This window comes from Garra rufa, chromosome 19 (assembly GCF_049309525.1).
Source record: "Garra rufa chromosome 19, GarRuf1.0, whole genome shotgun sequence".
Classification (NCBI taxonomy): domain Eukaryota; kingdom Metazoa; phylum Chordata; class Actinopteri; order Cypriniformes; family Cyprinidae; genus Garra; species Garra rufa.
In genome coordinates this window covers 36289318-36313305 of record NC_133379.1, presented here as the reverse complement: position 1 = coordinate 36313305, position 23988 = coordinate 36289318, and the positions used below count along the sequence as shown (strand labels likewise).

The window sequence follows — 23988 nt, the reverse complement described above, 5'->3', positions numbered from 1 at the left end:
TATGAAGAACCTCAAATATCTATGGAACCTTTCAAATGCACAAAATGTTCTTCAAAAGGGTTCTTTTAGGAACTGTTCACTGAAAGGATTTGGGGGAACCAAAAATGGTTCTTCTATGGCATTACTGCAAAAATACCCTTTTGGAACCTTTATTTTTAAGAGTTTAACGGTGATGTCATGCAGTGGGTGGGATTATCCGAATGCAGTCTGTAGAGTTACGTGCTGAGTGCGTTATGGGATACAGAAACTGTTACATCACAGATAGAAGCTTGTAAAGGCAAAAATGGCTGATGGGGATGCTGCTGCACTTCCTGTGCAGGGCTATTCTGCTTTATTACTTGCATTAGTGCTGTTTTATGAGCGTTTTACGAACACCCTCGGCACACCGGCCTTGCTCATTCAGCCTGTAGGGTGTGTGCTTCACTTTTGAGAGTAAACGAATTCTTTTTAACAAATGGCATGTTGTAACTATTGTTTTATTGCCCACGTGTTTTGTCTCTGGTTTTGGTTACTCTTGTTGTTGTTGTGTTCTGCAGACCCTTAAAACCGTGAGAGGAGAAACTCTGCAACGTTTGGAGCCAAACTTTCACACCCTTGGAGCCTTTCAAAAATGTTTCTCGTGTAATGAGAGCAAGCTGTCTGTTTCAGCTGTCCTGATTCTTCATTCAGCATTTGATTCACTGAGAATCATATTAACGCTGTGGAAAAATCTGATTCGTGTTGCCTTTGGCTCAATGGCTCCCATTAGCAGAACAAGCCATGTCTCCCTTTGGCTAGTAAAAGGTACCAGTCAATTTCCAACAGGAAGAGGATGAAGGGTTTCTCGCCTAATCGAACATTAGTGTGGAAGCTTAAGATTAGTACACTTCAGAACATAGTGTATTAGTAAATGTAATGTTAAAGGTGCCTGGCTGAACAGCAAACTATTAAAGATGGATTTTCTAAGTATGCATCATTATCATACTCTCAATATTAAATAGTATACAAGATTAAGACTTCATAAATCATAGTATGCAGAAAGTATTATGTCAGTAGTGACTGGATATTGTAGTATGCATCTATTCACATACTGCATAAGTATGCATCAATCACATGCTCACCATATTAAATTGTTTGCAAGATTAACAGTTAACTTTCTAAATCATAGTATGCAAAAAATAGTACTGTATGTCAACAGTGACTAAATGCCATAGTATGCAAGTATGCATCTGATATAGCATGCAGTATTAAAATTAGTACATCTTAAATCACAGTATGTCAAAAATGAATGGATTGCATAGTTACTTACAACAGATTTTCCAAGTATGCGTTAGTCTCATGCTCACCATATAAAATTTTATGCAAGATTAAGAGTTAACTTCCTAAATCATAGTATGCAGAAAATAATATGTCAACAGTGACTGGATGCCATAGTATGCAAGTATGCATCTGATATAGCATGCAGTATTAAAATTAGTACATCTTAAATCACAGTATGTCAAAAATGAATGGATTGCATAGTTACTTACAACAGATTTTCCAAGTATGCGTTAGTCTCATGCTCACCATATAAAATTTTATGCAAGATTAAGAGTTAACTTCCTAAATCATAGTATGCAGAAAATAATATGTCAACAGTGACTGGATGCCATAGTATGCAAGTATGCATCTGATATAGCATGCAGTATTAAAATTAGTACATCTTAAATCATAGTATGTCAAAAATGAATGGATTGCATAGTTACTTACAACAGATTTTCCAAGTATGCATTAGTCTCATGCTCGCCATATAAAATTATATGCAAGATTAAGAGCTAACACTCTAAATCATAGTATGCAGGAAATAGTATGTCAACAGTGATTGGATGCCATAGTATGTGAGTATGTATCTGCTCACATACTATCTATTTGATATAGCATGCAATATTAAGATTAGTGATTAGATTAACTAAAATCATGGTATGTTAAAAGTGACTGGATTGCATAGTGTTTACAATTTTCTAAGTATGCATCTATGCATCAGTCTCATGCTATTCATACGAATTTGATGCAAAATTATGAGTAAGCCGCCTAATTTTTAGTATGCTGAAAACAGTATGTCAGTAGTGACTGGATGTATGCAAGTATGCATCTGTTTGCATATTATCTATCTGATAAATCATGCAATATTAAAATGAATGCATCTCAAATCATAGTACTTTTGAAGTGACTGCATTGCATAGTATATACAATGGATTTTAAAAGTATACATTAGTCTTATACTCTCCATTTTAAATAGTATGCAAGATTAAGAGTAAACATTCTAAATGATTGTATGTCAGAAGTGACTGGATGTCATAGTATGCTGTATGCATCTGTTCACATATTATCTATCTCAGATACAATATTAAGATTAGTCCATCTCTCAAAAGATAGTATGTTGAATATGTGTGCATATGTGTTTACATCTTTTTGCATACTTTCTATTGTATTTTCAATGAAGTTTTGTAGTATGCATCTATTCACACACTATTTATCTTATATAGCATGCAGTTAAGATTAGTGCATCTCACTTCCCATCTTTTACAGTAGGTATCCAGATACCACACTACATACTTCAAAGTATGCAAATTTCCACATACTATCAATCTTATGTAGTATTCAATATTAGGATTAGTGCACCCCAAGTCATAGCGTAGTATGCTGAAATAGGTTTGTAGCATGCATAGCACATATTTTTTGGACTCTTTGCAAACATCTATAAGTCCATCATTTTATGACTATATATTATGTATGCTGTGATGGCTTGCTTAAAATTTGCATGAACTTTTCCTTTGAAAGCACAGTATGAACTTTTAAAAGTCTATAGAAGTATGTGAACTTCTAAGTTACCATGTCAGAAGTAGTTATCGTGTCAGCAGTTATGATTTTGGGTGCGTTACGAAAGACCAGACCTGACCAGCCCTCGGCCCTGTACTTGCCTTCAGTGTGTAGGAGGTCCAGCTCTGGGATCACAGGACAGAACTGTTGTACGTTTTGTACTGTATTAGACAGTGCTGTTTTTGTGGCCAAATGTAGAAGTAAAGTTTTTTTTTCCCCACTTGGTTTGTGTGGTTTGGGTTTTATAGCGTGTGTTTTAGAGTCGCATTGTTTTATGATTGAAAGCGTTTCAAGTCTCCCTTCAATCTAAAGCCGCATTTGGGAGGGTGATAGTTGGTGAAACCTTCAAGGTCTTGGTTCACACACTATAAAAACAAGATATTGCCTTTTTCAGACGTGAGGACCAAACCCTGACCAACATGTCTGCTGGGTTTAAACAAACATAAAGTTCACTAGAGTTGCTGGAGTCCATTACATTTATCAAATATACTAAAGATGAGATAGCAATAGATCTTTTTAAATGAAATTGCAATAAAGATAAATGAACTATTTATAAAATGAATAAATATATAAATTATAAAATGCAATAACTGTAAATATCTACAACTGAAATATTTTTTTATTTGAATAGTATTTGAGTGATGAGTAAAAAGAATCAGTGAATCATTTTCTGAACTAGTTTACTGAATCAAATAGTCTGAATTGCTAAGTGAATCTTCTAGTGTGCAAGGAGGTTGAGAAGTGTTTAGGACTGTGCATGTATGTGCCTGTCTCAGAAAGAAAAGGCAGAGGAAAGTGAAAAAAAAAACAGTGATTGAGGGGCGAAAAGAAGGTGAGTTATAGTAGTTATTGACAGCAGACCTACAGGAGATGAGGTCGCCGGGTCAGAGGTTAAAGGTGGCATACTGTGGGTGGTGACTTTCAGATTATGACCACCCCAGAGGTTTACAGTGCTCCACCCGAGACACAGCGTCTGGAAAACACATCACTTTAAGTGCCGACAGAGACAGAGATCTATTTCACGTTGTTTTGACATAAAAAGTGGCTTTAAATGGTGACCCAATTTTATACTTAAAGTAGGTAACATTATAAATGTCCTCTGCTTACTTTCTTTAAAAAACTAAGTATTATGTTCTAGCTTGTAATGCATCACTGTTCATGACTTGAATTAAACCTTAAATCATGTAACTTGTCAGAATGCTATTGCACAATTTTTGCAGATGATAGAATGATTGAAAAAAAATCCCATAGAGACTTGTCCGTGGGCCACATGCTAATAAGTAGCAACAACATAGAATACCAAAGAACCTCTGTTGCAACATTTTAAAACCTCTCAGAACACCTGCATAACAACACCTTAGTAACCACAGAACACCAGAGAAAGACCATAGCAACATTCGAAAACCTCTCAGAACATCTCAGCAGCTGCTAAGCAACCTTCTAGCAACCACATAAACACCCTAGAAATCCCATGGAACATTCCAAACATCTCAGAACACTTTAGCAACTGCATAGGAACTCCTTAACAACCACATAGAATACCCAAACACCAAAAAGAAGCATTCTCACTGCATAGCAACACCTTTGTAATCACCCTAGAAACACCATAGCAAGATTCTCACTACATAGCAACTCCCTATTAACCACACAGAACACCCTAGAAACCCCATAGCATCATTATCACCGCATAGCAACTTCCTAGTAATGAAACAAAACACCCTAGAAATCCCATGGACTTTCTAAAACCCCCCAGAACACCTTAGCAACTTCATAGAAACTCTTCAACAACCATAGAATAACCAGAAACCCAGAAACATTCTCAGTGCATAGGAACTCCTTATTATCCACATAGAACACCCTTGAAACCCTATAGCACATTCTCAAGCATAGCAACTCCCTAGTAACATATAGAATACCCAGAAACCCCATAGCAACATTCTCACTGAATAGCAACTCCCTAGTAACAAAATAGAACACCCTGTAAATCCCATGAACATTCTAAAACCTCTCAGAATACCTTAGTAACTTCATAGCTTCATAGCATCATAGCTCCTTAACAACCACATAGAATACCTAGAAACCCAATAGAAATATTCTCAGTACATAGCAACTCCCTAGTAACCACAGAACACATTAGAAACCCCATAGGAACATTCTCACTGCATAGCAACTACCTAATAACTAAATAGAACACTCTAGAAACCCCATAATATGATTCTCACTGCATAGCAACTCCTTAATAGCCATGTAGAACACCGTAGAAACCCCATAGCAACATTCTCACTACATAGTAACTCCTTAGAAACCATGCAGAACACCTTAAGATCTCCATAGCAACAGGCTCACTAAATAGCAACACCCTAGTTACCACATAGAACACCCTAGAAACCCCATAGCAACATTCTCACTACGTAGCAACTCCCTAGTAACCACACAGAGCACCCTAGAATCTCCATAGCAACAGTCTCACTACATAGCAACACCCTAGTTACCACATAGAACACCATAGAAACTAGGGCTGCAACGATTCGTCGACGTCGTCGACAAAAATCGATAATAGAAATAGTCGACAATGAATTTCATTGTCGATGTTGTCGCCAGACAACCGAGTGAGGCATCTTTCTGCCGAGAGTCGCACATACGCAGCTTCTATGCTGAGCGATAACATACAGAAATGGCGGCGTCCAACGCAGCAGCTGCGCGTACCAAAACACGCCCGTTTCACACATACTCCGTCTGCAGTGCGTTTTTTTTTTCCACACCCATGTTAACGGATTAGAACGTTCACAATGTACGGACTGCAAACGCGTTCTGTGTGAAAGCAAAACAAGTCTGTGCTTCTTCTGCACCGCATACGTAACGCACACGGACTGTAGACGCACTGCAGACTGAGTATGTATGAAACAGGAGTAAAGTTTGGGAGCATTTTAGCCTGCTACGGCGAATTAAAATATTACCTGCATGGTTTGTAAAGCAGTCCTTGCGCATCACGGCAGCACCTCTGTGATGCACGAACATTTAAAGAGAAAGCACGTCGGACAGTTGAATGAAACGGAGTTTGGCTGGCCTCGGTAAGATTTAAATAACATGGAAGCCAATACGTTTTGTTTTGGATATACATTTTTGTTTACTGTTTTATTGCTGCTGATGGTTTACAGGAAGAAAATGTTTACTTGATTTTAATTTATTTTTTCTTATAAAACAAATGTGCCTGTCCATTAAAAAAATTATAGAGTTTCTTAATTTATGCATTTATGTCTGTACTGACCGAGCACTGTGCCTAATTGGTTTTAGACAGGGCATTTTTATTTACTTTTAGTATGAATTGGCCTATCAGCAGCAAAATATGCATTTTTTATTGAAGTACCCCCTTCTTTCTTGTGTTTACTATAATTTTCCACATAATTAAAGCAATCTCATGCTAAATTTGAGAAAAATTGAATAATTATCCGATTAGTCGACTAATCGTTTCAATAGTCGGTGACTAGTCGACTATTAAAATAGTCGTTAGTTGCAGCCCTAATAGAAACCCCATAACAACATTCTCACTACATAGCAACACCCTAGTTACCACACAGAACCCCCTAGAAACCCCATAGCAACATTCTTAATCCTGTCATCACCTTAAGACCGCCTTGCCAAACTCATAGCACCACAGTGGTGAATTTTGCACAGGTTTCTGCTCATGTTTTCAGTCTAGTGGTATCAGTATCATAATGGGTTGGACAGGGCTTTAGTCTTTTGGATTACACCTGGTCTTGATACAGCCCGCCACCCCTGCTGCTCTCTCTCTCTCTCTCACACACACACACACACACACACACACAGTTGTCTGCCATGCGTGCGTGTGTGTGTGTTTAGATCTCTGGTTCCCAGAGTTTGAGAGTTGACGTTTTTGAGTATTGTATTTCTGTCTGCTCTGTTCTGTATGAATGGACTCTTTCACAGAGCTTTTAAACGGACGCCATGTTTGGGCTTTGCTAAGGCTTTGTTGTGATTAATTGAGGGGGGTCAGTGTGTGTGTGTGTGTGTGTGTGTGTGTGTGTGTCTGGCACCCCTGCGATGGCCTGAGGTTCCCCTGGGCTGTCATGAAGCTCACACATGTGCACACACTTCCTCTAGAATAACATTCCCTACATACCTGTGCTTGAGCCGCTAACTGGGTGTCAGCATGACTGGAGCACCCCAGAGCATCATGGGATACGTGTGTTTTTGGAGCAGAAACCACATATGGACCAGCTTCACTGGTTTTCTTTTATTTCTCGGCATTTGGGATTTAAGCAATAAGAGCGAGTGAGAGCAAGAGTTTGTGTTCTCACATCTGGAAGCTATAGCCGTCATTGTGTTGTCTGCTGATCCCAGAGAAAAAGAGGGAAAAGAGAGCGGGGGGAAAAAGAAAAAATGTCTTCCAGATGTTTCTTTCCCTCCCCTCGTTGTGGAACAGCAGAGGAATAAAATACTGTTTCATTAGGACAGAAGAAAAATACACGTTCCTCACACAGATTCGAGTGAGATGGAGGGTCGCAAAACGTGCACTGAATTCACACCAATCAGAAAACGGCTCATATGTGTACAAATCTCGCTCTTTCAGCAGTTGTGCCCATATAGACCCACTGACCTGACACGTTTTTTTGCCGGTTTATGCATGCATAGCTGTTTATTTGTGTTAATGCATGTGTGAGATGGAAAGAAAGGGTGGGACACGTCCATCTGTTGTTCAAGGTTTTTGCTTTAATGTATTTGAAATGTTATTCCAACACTGTAAACAATCTCAAAAAGAATTTGTCTTTGCGTTAACACGTTCTCAATGAAAAGAGTGTTTTGCATTATGAGGTTTTGTCACTGAAGGTCAATGAGTGATGGCGTTACTACTGCCAGATGACATACACTACAAAAAATGATCATCTGCTTCATGTTTTAATTTTTTTTCTTTCCCCAGGAGAATATAAATATATAATATATACTAAAAAAAAATCTAAAAATAATTAATTAATTAGAGACTAATTAGAAATGTTAATTTAGAATTATTTATTATTATATAATATGTATATAAATTGATGTAATCCTATATTATATTGTTATTAAAAATTATATTTAGACAATCTTTCTATCTATTTATCTGCAGTATATATACAGTTTTAGTGACAATTTGTTTGGAAATGTATGGAAAACATGACAAAATTAAATAATTTCTGATTAAGGAAAATATTTTTTGCTGTGTAATGTTATCGGTGGACTGACTCAGACACTCGTGTCACTTCAAAGTGCATTGAAAATTAGTGACTTCCTGTCGTTTTGTCCCTTTAAACTTCTGTTTATATGAATATCACTTGTCCTTGAGTGTGATTGTGCATTTTGTGTGTGTGTGTGTGTGTGTGAGTGTGTGTGTGTGTGTGTGTGTGTGTGGTGACCTCTGTTGTGGCTTGTAAGAACCCTAAAATCTCACATGCCACATTCATGACCTTGAAACGGAATTATGGGATAGCCTGGGGTTTATGACCAGCACACACACACAGCTCTCTTTTGCTCTTTATTGCATTTTATGTGAGTAACTGCTGATGTATCTCTCCATCTCATGGAAAGAAGAGACTTTTTGTCTGACAAAACGTTCATTCATATGCCTCAGAAATGCCACAGATGTTCACATCGCTACCAAACATCAGATGTCTGCATCCCTCGTCCAAATAATGACCCACAATTAGGGACATTTGCTATTTGCTCACTAAAATGTACTGTGATAGGCATAGTTTCAGCTAAAACGCCTTAGTTCCTGCTCTATTGTTATTGCAAGATTAGGGATCTCCTTCTAACAGTGTTTGTTGTTTTGCATGCTTTCTTTTCAGTAGTCACAAATACAAATTTACCACAATTATAGAAACAATAACTGTAGTAATTATGGTATTTTTGTGGAAACTATAACTACTGTAGTTTGTCAGTACACATGAGCTTTCAAAGCCTCTTTGAGCTTTCATAAGGTTTTGATTATCCTGTGGATGAGGAATCACTTGAGGGCAGCAGTTGGTCCAGTAATGCTTCATTTGAGCAGTACGCTAAAGGTCACATGCTTGACTCTCTCACGTGTGTGGGTTTAAAGGGATAGTTCGCCCAAAAATGAAAATTTGATGTTTACCTGCTTACCCCCAGGGCATCCAAGATGTAGGTGACTATGTTTTTTCAGAAGAACACAAACGAAGATTTTTAACGAAAACTGATGCAGTCAGTCAGCCAAATAATGGAAGTGGATGGGCACCAGACCTTTAAAAGTAAACAAAAACATGCACAGGCAAATCCAAATTACACCCTACGACTTGTGACGATACAATGATGTCCTAAGACACGAAACAATCATTTTTGTGAGAAACTGAACAGTATTTATATCATTTTTTACCTTTGATACACAGCCACATCCAACTGTCATGAGCATGAGCTTTTCATCCGGCTTGTTACACGTGTACGCTCTGGCATAGTATAAGCAAACGCCGTAAGGTCCCGGATAAGTAATCTTTTAGCTTTAAATCAACAATCAGGATAAGTGCAAGTAATTACCATTTTGAATAGCCACTATACCCACAATCTCTGTGCACTGTGTAAGCAATGAGTGCTGTATACATGCGACAGGTCTGGTGCCCATCTACTCACATTTTTTGGCTGACAGACTGCACCGGTTTTCGCTAAAAATCTTTGTTTGTGTTCTGCTGAAGAAACAAAGTCACCTACATCTTGGATGCCCTGGGGGTAAGCAGATAAACATCAAATTTTCATTTTTAGGTGAACTATCCCTTTAAGTCTTTTACAAAGCTTTGCTATACTAAAATTGCTATACTAAAATGTATTTATTTTGATGAGAAATGACCATCAAATGTACCAGATTTGCACCTAGTGCACATGAAATGCACAAATACTCTAGCGAGCAATTTTGTGCCGTGCATCCAATACGAAACAGTACAGTGACATCATCAGCACCCTGTTGACCCTGCACACCTGGAATACACTCATCCAAATGAACGGTTTTGTGTTCTGTCAATACCTGCAGGGTTACTGATACGTGGAGCCGGTAATGACTGATTAATAATGTTCTGTGGGTTATTCATGAGATGTTTAGGGAACCCTGCAGGTCCAGACATGCGAGAAGAACTTAAGGATTCTGGAGTGGTGCGCGGAAAGCTGACATTCCTTCCACTGGCCTCATACTGAGAATATAAAATAGTCTCTCTCTCTCTTTCTCTTTCTCTCTCTCTCTCTCTCTCTCTCTCTCTCTGCAGTAGCACATAATGAACCGGCCACAAAAACCACAGAAACGTTCAGCTCTCTCCAGAAAGAATTAAACACACACACTTACACACACACACACACACACACACACACACACACACTTCACTCACGCTTCAGCGCAGGACAGAGAGGCTTTTGTTCCTGAGTTGTAATAATCTGGCGATATACTATATGTCGTGTAGCATATGACTGAAGTTATGTTAATGAAACTGATGATATTTTTGATGATCTGTTTTATGTTTTTTTTTTTTTTTTTTTTTTAGCATTTATGACATTGGTTTTGTATGTTACCCTGTATACTATGCTTTTTGTGCATGTCAGTCTGGTAATACCATGTTGTTTTGTACATGATACCATGGAAATCCTGTGCTTTTTCATGTAACACTTATACCATGCTTTTTGGACATTTACCATGGTAATACCATCATTTTTGTAGATGTTATCAAGATAATACCATGTTTTTTGCACATGATATCATAGCAATACTGTGCTTTTACATGTACCATAATTATACCATGCTTTTGAACAGTTACCATGATAGTAGTATAATTTTTGTAGATGTTATCATGGTAATACCTTGTTTTTTGTACGTGATACCATGGTAATCCTTTGCTTATACACGTACCATGGTAATACATTGCTTTTTAGACATTTACCATGGTAACACCATATTTTTGTAGATGTTATCCTGGTAATACCGTAGCATAGTGATACTGGGTTTTTACATGTACCATGATAATAGCATGCTTTTTGGGCCTTTACCATGGTAATACCATACTTTTTGTAAAATTTATCCTGGCAATAACATGTTTTTTGTACATGATACCATGTTAATCCTTTGCTTTTACATGTAGCATGATTATACCATGCTTTTTGGAAATTCTCCATGGTAATGCCATGCTTTTTGAACATTTACCATTGTAATACCATACTTTTTGTAGATGTTGTTCTGGTAATACCATGTCTTTTTTGTACTCAATACAATGGTAAAACTGTGCTTTTGCATGTACCATGATTATACCATGCTTTATGGATATTTACCACGGTAATACTTTGCTTTGTTATTCTGGTAATACTTTGTACCATGCTTTTTTACCTTATTTTTGTGCAAATTACCATGGTAATACTTTGTTTGAACATGCAATATGCTAATATGGTAATCATTCAGTCACATAATTGATATCAAAACACCGTAGTGTTTTCACCAGATAGTATAGTCTCAGTACTTTTGTTGTGCTGAAGTTTTGTTCGGGTCAGTCTGCTTTAATCTTAGCATGAAGCTGTTTTTTGTGAGTTTGGATAAAGTTGTAGTTGAGTTTGATTGTTCTGTTGCTTTTAATTCATGTGTGAGAGGTGTCTCTGTTGTAATAAAAGTGTGTGTTATTTCACGGAACGGGATGCATGCTGCTTTCTCCTAAGTGTGCATTTGTTCCTGTGTGTACTGATGAAATTGGATACATTTGTGCATGAATTGTGTGGGTGATTGAGTTGTGGTACAACACCACATGAGTCATGGTTTCCAGTGTCTAATGCACATGCTGAACTCCAGCCAGCCATTCAGTCAGTGAACGTGAGCTGTTCAACACGGAAAAACTTCACACATGCTCTACTGAAAGAGAAGCTATTTTCACTTTATTAGACAATCAAATCTAATGAAAAGTGTATAAGTTTGTGTGTGTGTGTGTGTGTGTGTGTGTGTGTGTGTGTGTGTGTGTGTGTGTGAATGTGAATGCAGAAAGATTAAATGGTTTTTGCTGAATCAGGCAGTTGTTGATTGCTGCTCTAGTTAGTGGAAACCAGTGAACACCACAAAGTCTAACCAAACCATACTATTATGGTGCACTTCAAAGCCCACTGAAAGAGAGAGAGCGACTGAAGAAAATATATAAATAAGTATAATTGCATGCCGAAAGACAGGAAATAAACTTAAGCCATGTAAGAAGCTCAAAGCACCTGGACGGAATACCTGCATTTTTACCCGTTTGCCCTCTGAACCCTGCACTCCTTCTTATTACAGCTCTGTCCAGGTCAAAGATCAACTGGTGGACAGTGACCTCCTGCTTGCAGAAGAACTTAGTTTGTATTATAGATGGCCATCACCATTCGTGTACCTACAGGACACTCCTCCCACTTGAATGGCTGCTGTTGGTTGAGGAGCTGTCAATCACTCAGTTCGACCTATCATTAAACTGTTAGCATGGGCCTCCTAACAGCCTCTCAGAACAACAGGATAGCAATTCAATACCATAGAAGTGTGCTAACAACCATTCAGAACACCCTAGCCACACAGCAACCAATAACAGCCATTCAGAACACCATAGCAACAGTTCACTAGAATACACAACCAACCACTTAGCAATGTGCTGACAAGCACTCAAAATATGTTAGCAACTGCTTAGCAATGCCCTGGAAACACTCAGTAGACCCTATCAACCACATACTGTAGCAATGTTCTGGCGAGCACCCATAAACATTGCAGCAACCACATAGCAACAACTTAGTTAGACCATCTTAGTAACCACATAGCAACACCCTGACAAACACCAAGAACCTCTTAGCAACCACATAGTAACACCCTGGTCAGAACACCTTAGCAACCACATAGATACACTCTAGAAACCACATAGCATCGCTCTGACAAATGCCGAGTACACCTTAGCAACTACATAGCAATGCCCTGATCAGTACCTAGAACAGCCTTGTCACCACATAGCAACAGGCAAAACACCTTAGTAACTAAATAGCAAACAACCTGGCCATAACACCTTAGCGACCACATAGCAATGCCCTGACAGGCACCCAGAACACCTTAGTAACCACATAGCAACAGCCTGGCCAGAGCACCTTAGCAACCACATAGCAACACCTCGGTGACCATCCAAAACTCCATATAGCAGTGCGCTGGCCAGAACACCCTAGCAATCACATAGAAACACCCTCATAAGCTCCAAGTACATATTAGCAACTACATAGCAACACCCTGGTTAAAACAACTTAGCAACCACATAGCAATGCCCTGATCAGTACCTAAAACAGCCTTGTCACCACATAGCAACACCCTGGCCAGAACACCTTAGCAACCACATAGCAACACTTTGGTGACAAAAGTGTCTGCTAAATGAATAAATGTAAATGTAAATTTATGGTGATCATTCGAAACACAATAGCAACCACATAGCAACACCTTGGCCAACCACATAGCAATGTCCTGATGAAAACTTAGAACAACTTAGTAACCACATAGCAACACCATAGCAACCACATAGCGACACCCTGGCCAACCACATAGCAATGTCCTGATGAAAACTTAGAACAACTTAGTAACTACATAGCAACACCATAGCAACCACAAGAACATCCTAGTGTCTTCTGTGTTTTTAGCATTCACATTTCTTTAGAAAAGCTAAACACACACACTCAGTGTCCCTCTGGGTTTGAACCAAACAATGTGCTTGATGAGGGATGTGTTTCAGAAACAGTCTCTCTCTCTGAAGTCATTGCTTCACAGATCTTACATTTTCCTGAAACGCCTCCAAACCGCTGAAATGTGTCAGAATCAAATGCCACTGTAAAGCTGCGCCTCGATTAACAATGACATCCCCGCATGCTTTAAATCAGTGACCTACACCTTTTCAGGGTCTGATTCAGGGTCAGATTCTCACAAATTGGTCTGAGGTAGCAGCGTATGCGAGTGGTTTTTCCGTCATGACGGTCTGATGTGGTTTTGTAGTTGAATGCCGCATATGTTTCTGATATAAGGAACATTCTAGGCATCCTAGAACACTTGAAACCTGTCTCGCTTCAGAATCCATTCCACAGAACCGCTGTAACCATCAGATGCTTCACTCAATCCAGATGTGCTTTAGATATGCAGTAACATTTGGTAAAGAAACTAAAATCCTTTTGGGTCTGGGTGAGAATGTTGCGTTGAGGGAAATTTAGTCTATTAGCTGTGACTATTAGTGCAAATACGTTATAGTGACTATGTGAAACGCCACGCCAGCAGAGGGAGCCCTTACCCACACTGACTCACGGGGCCTGTTTGGTGTAGGCCTCCTTAAATGGCCACCAAACAGGAAGTAACCAACGAGGCAGCAGAGGGAGCAGCAACAGTCAGTGTGGGTAAGGGCTCCCTCTGCTGGCGTGGCGTTACACTATGTTTAGTCTCGCGTAGCCAGACCTTCAGACTGACGGCTGAAGGTCTGGAATTCATGGAAGCTTTAATTGGCCAAGGCCGCCCATAAGGCCGTTTGACCGACATGTCAAACAACCAATCACAGTTCGTTTCGTTCAGGGTCACGTTTCGGGGCGTGAAAATGCCCCCACAACAACAGACTGGCGTGCAACAAGTCAGGTGCAGTCACTGAAATAAACGGCATTGAAAGTTAAATAAGAAGAGGGAGAACAAGCAGTAAGTCAGTAATTTGTTCGCGAACGTTGTATAACAACAATGGCGTATGCATAAGCACCTATTAACAAAACACCAGAGTAAATCAGTCTGCGCTTTGTTTCCCGGCGGACCGAAAATAAACGCGACACTCGCGTCAACCGGAAATCCGATCAAATTCAACTAATCAGATGACGACATCGACATTCCTGAAGTGTTTCCAGTTAAGTGTACCATATGCATCAGACGTTTAGCCAACGTTCCGTGGGCGTGACGTCTGAGGCTGAAACTACATTATGTTAGGTGACATAAATAAAAGAAAAGAGAAAGAGACATGCACGAAAACAGTGTTCAAGATAGGCATTTTCAAAATGATATAATAAATGATCTGTGGGGTATTTTGAGCTGAAACTTCACAGACACATTCTGAGGACACCACATATTGTAAAAAGAGGCATAATAGGTCTCTTTTAAAGGTATAGTTCATCTAAAAATGAAAATTCTGACATTAATTACTCACCCTTTTCGCTCAAGCCCTTAAGAGCTTCATTCATCTTTGGAACACAAATTAAGATATTATTGATGAATTCCAAGAGTTTTCATGACCCTGCGTAGACAGCAACACAACTGACATGTTCAAGGCCTAGAAAGGTAGTAAAATAGTTAAAATAGTCCATGTGACGTCAGGGGTTTAACCGTAATGTTATAAAGCTACAGGATACTTTTTATGCGCAAAGATAACAAAAATAACAATTAATTTTTTTGAACTGTCACTTTTGATCACTGAGATGAAAATAGTCAGGAAAAATCTATTTTTGTATATGTGAATGTTGAATTTGTTTGAAAAACGACAAGATGAGAGAAGTTTGATTGTGTAGCACTGATACTGCATTGAGTCAATTTTTCCATCTAACAGAGTCACACTGTTATCTGTGTGAGAGAGCGACACACACACATACATGTGTTCTGGACTGTATCTTGTTCCTCTTTTACTATAATAGTGAATTTTGTGCTGGTTGGCTCTGTTATTTATGTTGATTAATACAACACAATGATTAATACTCTATATGTGACCCAGGACCACAAAACCAGTCATAAGGGTCCGTTTTTTAAAACTGAGATTTATACATCATATGAAATCTGAATAAATAAGCTTTCCATTGATGTATGGTTTGTTTAGACAGAATTTGGCCGAGATACAACTATTTGAAAATCTAGAATCTGAGGGTGAAAATCGCCTTTAAAGTTGTCCAAATGAAGTTGTTAGCAATGCATATTACTAATCAAAAATTAAGTTTTGATATATTTACGGTAGGACATTTACAGAATGCCTTCATGGGAAATTTTTGGCATAAAAGAAAAATCGATAATTTTGACCTATACAATGTGTTGTTGGTTATTGCTACAAATATATCCATGCTACTTAGGACTGGTTTTGTGGTCCAGGGTCACACATGTGTCAACTAGGGTTTGTGTAGCATGTTCTTACTTAAGGTCAGGGGTTCAGAAAAAATATAAACGCATGAACTTCATGTCTGGCGAATAAATATGTGCGTGTCGTTCTCTTATCTCATCCATTTCCTGTTGTCTTGTGATTAAAAATAATAAGTCAGTCTGCTCACTGTCTGAGGAAAAGAGAGAATGAGAGAGAGACAAAAAGAATTGGTCTTGCCAACTGTCTTCCTGTGTCTCCTCCTTTCACCTTCCTGTGTGTGTTTGCTAATGTCTGATTGTGTATTCAAGAGCAGCTACACAACCAGACTCAGCCAAATCCAGTGGGGAAGGTCCAAACTGTTTCTCAACCCTGGATGCATATTGAAAGAATTTGCATGTCATGCTCAAGTGGAGGTCAGAAAGGATGATTCATTTTAAACCGAATGACCTCAGTGACCCCGGCAGAGCTGAGGCTCAGAGCCGATGGGCTGAAACTAAACATCATTCTGTGCTGAATACTGAGAATTTGTTGGATTCTCATGATGCTGTGATGGAGATGCAAGCTTGGATCGTGTGATGGGCTCATCGTTAATTACCCGTCCTTAGTCAGAGGTCAACCGCAAAAGAGGTTTAGTGGCAACAAAATTACACACAGAGACTCCATCTGAATTAGTTTCGTCTATAATTTCAACCTTAGATGTGCTTTCTATTTAGACTCGACCTTAGTGTTTATACATTACTGTTTACGATTTTGGGACGATAAGTCAAAGAAATCTAGTCAGCAAGGCTGCATTAAACTGATCAATAGTGACAGTAAAGATATTCGTATTTCAAATAAATGATGTTTTTTTTATCTTTATATTCATCAAATAATAGAAAACTAATGTAAAACAAAAGTATTAAGCAGCACGGCTGTTTTTTGTCATTGATAATTGTTTCTGAACAGCAAATCAGTATATTAGAATGATTTCTGATGGATCATGTGACATGAAAAATCAGCTTTGCATCACAGGAATAAATTACATTTGAAAACATTTTCAAACAGAAAAGTAGCTATTTTAAAATGTAATAATATTTCATAATATTACTGTATGCAGCTATGGTGAGCATATTTCAGTGATTAACATCTTAGTTAAAAAAACGTACCAACCCCAAACATTTAAACAGTAGTGCATATAATATTCTTATGTGAGTATATATTGCATTTATTTGCTTATAAAATTGCAGTGGGTCTTTTTAAATCTGTGTCTGTCTTTGTACAAACCAAAACTGAATTTGTACAAATGTAGACCTGCCTAAAATGTTCACATTTTTCTTGCGGCTTTGGAAGCACAGTTATTTCCTTCAGGAAATTCAAATCTAGTATTAGCATTACAGTAAAGCTCTTTAATTCAGTATGATTTGGTTTAATGAGCTTTTGGGAAGCTTAAACGTTTATAAAGTGATCAAACAGTCAAGTTTTGACCTGTTACGTTCTCAACTGGGGCGTTTGGTAAAAGTTTAAGTGTGAGTTATGCTACAGTATGCATATTTACAATGTTAACTTCATCACATTAGTGCTTTGCATCTATTTCACCAACTTTTAGTATCTTTTAGAATTTTTTGTCGCCTTTATCTTGGGCAGCTTTCCAAAACAGCGTCAGATGAGAACAGGATTTCTTGATGTGTGTTGTGCAGTAAGTAAAGCAGTGTGGTTTTTGTATGTGGTTTAAGATTTGGATGTTTTGATGTGTTTTTCAGTTTGAGACCGAGTGTGTGTGTGTGTGTGTTTGCGTGGCATCTGTTTTGCTGTCAAAGTGTAATTAAAAGTTGGCACTGAAACCCTTCACGTTTAATGCTGAGACAGATGGAGAGATTAGATTTATTTCATTTGATTTATGCTTATTTCCTGTCTATTTTAATCGCTGACATTTTTTGTCTGATTATAATGATCTCAGGAAATGTGTGTGTGTGGCAATGTATGTTTAGGAACTGGTTCTTTTAATAAGTGCGCCTTTATGAATGGGAGTGTTTCCTCACACCTGAGTTGCGGTCTGTAGGGTGTTTGCAGAGGGAAACATGCGGTGACAGAGTAAATCTCAACAGGTGATGTTTGTGTCCCTCTGGGACGGGTCTTTAAGAGGGTAAACACACACACACACACACACACACACAGTGTAAACACGCCTGCTGAATAGCTGTAAGGTGAACCCCAGTGCTTCACCTGAGCAGGTCCTCTATGTGTGGGTGATTTTTAACATGACATTTTACAGGATGTTGATAGATTCCACTTAACTTGAGCTATAAAACATGTTGTAAAACATCAAATTCACTTACGGTTTACATATGTGCACACACATACAGTTGAGGTCATACAGTAAGTTTACATCCCCCTTTCAGAATCTGATTTAGCAAAATAAGAGGGATTGTACAAAATGCATGTTATTGTTTATTTAGTACTGACCTGAATATGATACCTCACATAATAGATGTTTACATATCGTCCACAAAAGAAAATAATAGTTGAATTTATAAAAATGACCCGGTTCAAAAGTTTACATCCCCTTGATTCTGAATACTGTGTTGTTACCTGAATGAATCCACAGCTGTGTTTTTTGTTTAGTGATAGTTGTTTATAAGTCCCTTGTTTGTCCTGAACAGTTAAACTGTCTGCTGTTCATCAGAAAAATCCTTCAGGTCCCACAAATTCTTTGGTTTTTCAGCATTTTTGTGTATTTGAACCCTTTCCAACAATGACTGTATAATTCTGAGATCCATCTTTTCACACTGAGGACAACTGAGGGACTCATATGCAACTATTACAAAAGGTTCAAATGCAAGCCGATGCTCCAGAAGGAAAAAACATGCATTAAGAGCTGGGGGTGAAAACTTTTTGAATTTTAAGATCAGGATCAGTAAGTAAATGTAGCTTATTTTGTCTTCTTGGAAACTTGTAGCTATCTTCTGTAGCCTCTGAAGGGCAGTATTAAATGAAAAAAAAAAAAAATATATATATTTAGGCAAAATTAGAAAAATGTACACATCTCCATTCTGTTCAAAAGTTTTCACCCCCCAGCTCTTAATGCATGGTTTTTCCCTCTGGAACACCAGTGAGAATTGTTGGGAAAGGGTTCAAATACACAGAAATGCTGGACAACCAAAGAATTTGTGGGACCTGAAGGATTTTTCTGAAGAACAGTGGGCAGTTTAACTGTAGCAAAATCACTTTATTGCCCTGCTTTGAGTTGATTATTGCTTTTTTAAAATTGCAGCAACAGCAATAAAAGGCACCAATGGTTAGTAAATTTTGAAATGAATAAGAATCAACATTTTCTATTAGTTAATATAATTTATTTGTCTCTCTAGGCAATTTGGTGCATTAATGTAAAATTTAAAACTTTGAACATTCAATCAGTCAGAACTACCTTTTTTATTTTTAAATAAATTTGGTTTATTTTAGTTCTAGTTCTTAGTCACCACTGAGAATTAATTCAAGGTTCCAATTAGAACATAAAAGCATTTATTTAGCTTTGAATTGATCAAAAGTGACAGTAAAACATTGGTAGTGTTACAAAATATGTGACCCTGGACCACAAAACCAGTCTTAAGTCACTGGGGTATATTTGTAGCAATAGCCAAAAATACATTGTATGGGTCAAAATTATTGATTTTTCTTTTATGTCAAATTAAGTAAAGATCGTGTTCCATGAAGATTTTTTGTAAAATTCCTACTGTAAACCTATCAAAATGTAATTTTTGATTAGTAATATGCATTGCTAAGAACTTAATTTGGACAACTTTAAAGGTGATTTTCTCAGTATTTTGATTTTTTTGCACCCTTAGATTTCAGATTTTCAAATAGATGTATCTCAGCCAAATATTGTCCTATCCTAACAAACCATACATCAATAGAAAGCTTATTTATTGAGCTTTCATATGATGTATATATCTCAGTTTTGTAAAATTTAACCTTATGACTGGTTTTGTGGTCCAGGGTCACATATTTCTATTTCAAATCTATTCATCAAAGAATCCTGAAAAAAGTAACACTAAAAAAAGACATTTGAAATTTGATATGTTTCTTAAGCAGCCAATCAGCTTATTAGAATGATTTCTGAAGGATCACGTGATGCTGAAAATTCAACTTTGACTCACAAAAATACGCTGTAATAGAAAACACTTATTTTAAATTGTAATACTATTTCACAGTTTTTACTGTATTTATAATCAAATATATACAGCCTTGGTGAGCATAAGAGACATTTCCAAAATAATAAAAAAAATCCTACCAATCCCAAACTGCACCTATAATGAATAGATTTAGTCCTAACAGCAAAATGTGCTACAAAAAGCACTGTGTTATAAGAGTGGTGCTGTATAATTAAGTTCTCTGGCTTTTTTTCAGTGCTGTACTCTGTAAGTGGGTTACTGGGTCACAGTGTGTCTGCAGGTCTTGGTTCCCTGCTGTGGGGTTTTTCCTTGTGTGGAAAAACAGCTGCAACATCGCCTCCATGTACAGCTTCCTCCCTAAACATCCTTAGAAAAATATATATATACTTCTATGGGTGTTTGACCCGTAGCTAATGCTTACAGAGGTAAATATTAGCTCTGCCTGCAAGCGCTCAGGTTTTTTCCCCCTAAATGTTGATACTACCAGCATCTGGGTGTGTTTACATGAGAGATAGTTTAATATATACACACTATAGCAAAGCGTTTGGTCTTTTTGTACAGTAAATGTGTGGACAAACCTTCATATTACAGACTATTACAACATTAATTACTATTTAACGGTGAAGTTCAGGCATGGTTTTCATTTTCATAGCTTGATAAATGATTACAAAATGTAATCTGCTTGCTAAGTATAATTGAAGCTTTTTTGATTGACACACCGCATCATCATCGAACTGTTAAAGAGTGTCATTTCAAGACCTATATATATATATATATATATATATATATATATATGTATATAAAACATCTCATTTTGGGGAAGCCCTTGGTTTACCTTAAAACATTCCTTTATCGTTAAACCATAGCGATGTGTTTCACCTTGGCAAACCTCAGTGCTACTTTGACAGGGATGGTCGAATATCTTTGGCTAACCAGAGAACCTCAAAGTGGTTCAGCGATTCGCATCTCTGACGCCTCTGTCTGTCTTAGCCATTTCCACAGGTGCTTATCACTTAGACAAAAAACTAAGAAGAATGTCATTATAGTGTAATCGGTTTAATTATGGCAGCTGATGTGTAATTTTAAAGCGTATGGCTAAAATAAGCGCGCATCTCTGATTATAGTGTGCCGTTTGTGATGATGTGTACTAGTAAAATGTGTTTACATGATCTTGTCTGTTGATATTACATTTATACTTTTATCTGAGGCTTGCCAAAGTCAATTGGATGAGCTGCCAAAATAGGCAGATTTACAAATAGTGTGAAATGATTCGCACTAAAATCAAATAGTCTGAAGTTACAGTCTTTGGTAATGTCTAGAAACAACATTAAACAGCAAAATCTGCTTTGAATTACTATATTGTTGTTTCTATGTGTTGAATGTGAATTCATTTTGTAATATTGCTAATTAGATTAGTTGCATGTGTTTATTATTATAGTCATAATGTGCATGATTTTCTTTCTTCGATGCCATTCCTAAACATTTTATAGTTTGTTCAGTAGCACTTTATTATAACTTTCATTCATACATTTGATTTACATTTACATTTATGCATTTGGAAGACACTTTTATATATTGCAACTTATGTTGCATTCATAGTTCATATTTTATTAAGTTTATGCATTTCTTGGGAATTGAGCTACAGGAATGCCATAATACAAAATAAAATGATTATAAATATTTGTAATAATAATAATAATAATAATAATATTTATGTATTATTTTATGTAATGTACATTTTTATACTATATACATTTTTTTTACATTATTAGCAAAATGTATTTTATTTAATAAAAAGAGAAAAGTCAGAGAAAGTCAGTTGCTAATGCCACATTTACATATAATAGTATTTATAATGTTGCATATATTAATATTTATCTATTATTTTAATATATATATATTTTTATACTATATACAATTAAAACATATGTATTATTTATTTATTTATTATTATTATTTATAATATTTATTTAAATGTATTTATTTATTAAAATATATTTTTATTCTATTTATTTATTGTTTATTTTAATATAGCTTTTTTATACAATATGCTATATTTTAAAAAAATATTAACAAAAATGTATTTTTTTTTTTAATAAAAAACTGTCAGAGAAAGTCAGTTGCTAATGCAATGCTCTACTGTTTGAGCTACAGGGATGCCTTAATACAGCAAACATTATTATAAATGTTTTTAATAATAATTATAATATTTGTATGTTGCATACAATAATATTTATTTATTATTATTAATAAAATTTGTTTACATTTATTTATTAAAATATTATTTTTATTCTATTTATTTATTGTTTATTTTAATATAACACATTTTTATACTATATGCTATATTAAAAAAATATTACAATATTAGCAAAAATGTATTTTTTTATTTAATAACAAACTGTCAGAGAAATATTATAAATATTTGTAAAAACAATAATAATATTATTTTATTAAATATAAAAATTGTCAGAGAAAGTCAGTTGATCATTACTTCACATGATTGCTATTTCTAATGTATGTCAAAGAGGATATTTAACAAAAATGAGGGGTGGGGCTTGATTTCAGCCATCTGGAAATTGATTGGACCATTAAAAGGGGGCGTTACATAAAGCCAAACGAATGAGACTTTGCTAAAACAATGACTAAATATCTAATAATTAACATGATCTAAAATAATTTCAGAGGATGAGAAAGATGATGCATTGTAATGAAAGATTATTAAGGCAAAAAGTGTTTTGTTTTAAAGCAATGTGCACCATTGAATCATTCAGAATTGGACCAGGAATGTGTATTTAAAAGCAAATAGGGTCAAAAATGACACACTTCAGTTTTAAAGTTGCTTATTTTAGATCCAAAAATTCTTTTTAGTCGCTCTTCACGAGCGGCAGTGAAATGAACAGACAGACTTTCATATAAATACCTCAAGGAAAAATGTAAACGCTCTGCAGCATCTCAGCGCCATCTTCTCTTAGACTAAATCAGACTGACCTGATCAGAATCAGAGCGAGCGCTCATGATAAACACCGTCTGTCTGCTTCATCCTGTCACTCTCTCTTCATGTAAATAAGACGTGCTTAAGATAATGACCAGTGATGTGTGTGTTTCTCGAGTGATTTTAACAGACTACAGCTGGAGGTGATTTGCAGACAATGAAATTGTTCCTCAAATTTGATAATTTAAACACACACAAACACTTTACCATGTATGTATATGTGCGTTTGAGCATTTAAAGCCTGTCACACAGCGGACTGTGAACTGTGTGTGGTCTTCACTCCATATCTCCACCAGAGAGAGTGAAAAGGTTGTGTGTGTGTGTGTGTGTGTGTGTGTGTGTGTGTGTGTGTGTGTGTGTGTGACTGTGTGACAGTGTATCCAGTGTTTGTATGGTCAGCCGACCTCTAAACACATGAAACACTTGGCTGGGTTTGCTGTGCTGTGGTTGGTCGTTCTGATGGTGCTTTAGGTTACTAATGACACGTTTGTGGTTTTGTGGGCAGAATGGCTTAGTTTACTGTGTTATTACATACTGCACGATATACAACGTATAATGCATACTGTTTTCTGCATGCACACTGACGTGAATCACATGATAGTATGCTAAGTTGTTGTGATAAAACCTCACTACATTGCATGTTAAATACAAAGTTTTTTTGGATGTTTAATGTATCTCTTTGTTGAAAGATACCTTAACTGTTACAGTTTAAATAATGTAAATATTTGTAAATAATCAGTAATGAAAATAGTGAGCTAAAATAAAACTGTAAAAAAAAAAAAAAAATTGTAATAAATGTAAAAATCCTTTAAAAATATATAGTTTTTTTGTTTTTGTTTTTCAAATGCAGCCTGACAGATTTTTTTCTTTCTTTGGGAGGCGTGGTATAAAAATAAAAAAAAATAAAATAAACAAA

The 23988-nt window shown here is 36.6% G+C and overlaps 1 protein-coding gene across 1 annotated transcript in view; it reads left to right on the top strand.

The window, feature by feature from the left end:
- Positions 1 to 23988, top strand: part of LOC141292083 (uncharacterized) — a 107366-nt gene that overhangs the window by 2541 nt on the left and 80837 nt on the right. Inside the window, exons 2-5 of the mRNA XM_073824045.1 lie at positions 537 to 637; positions 3615 to 3670; positions 12128 to 12301; positions 20316 to 20423. Coding sequence (XP_073680146.1) covers positions 537 to 637; positions 3615 to 3670; positions 12128 to 12301; positions 20316 to 20423 — 439 coding nt within the window. The remainder of the gene's footprint in view (positions 1 to 536; positions 638 to 3614; positions 3671 to 12127; positions 12302 to 20315; positions 20424 to 23988) is intronic.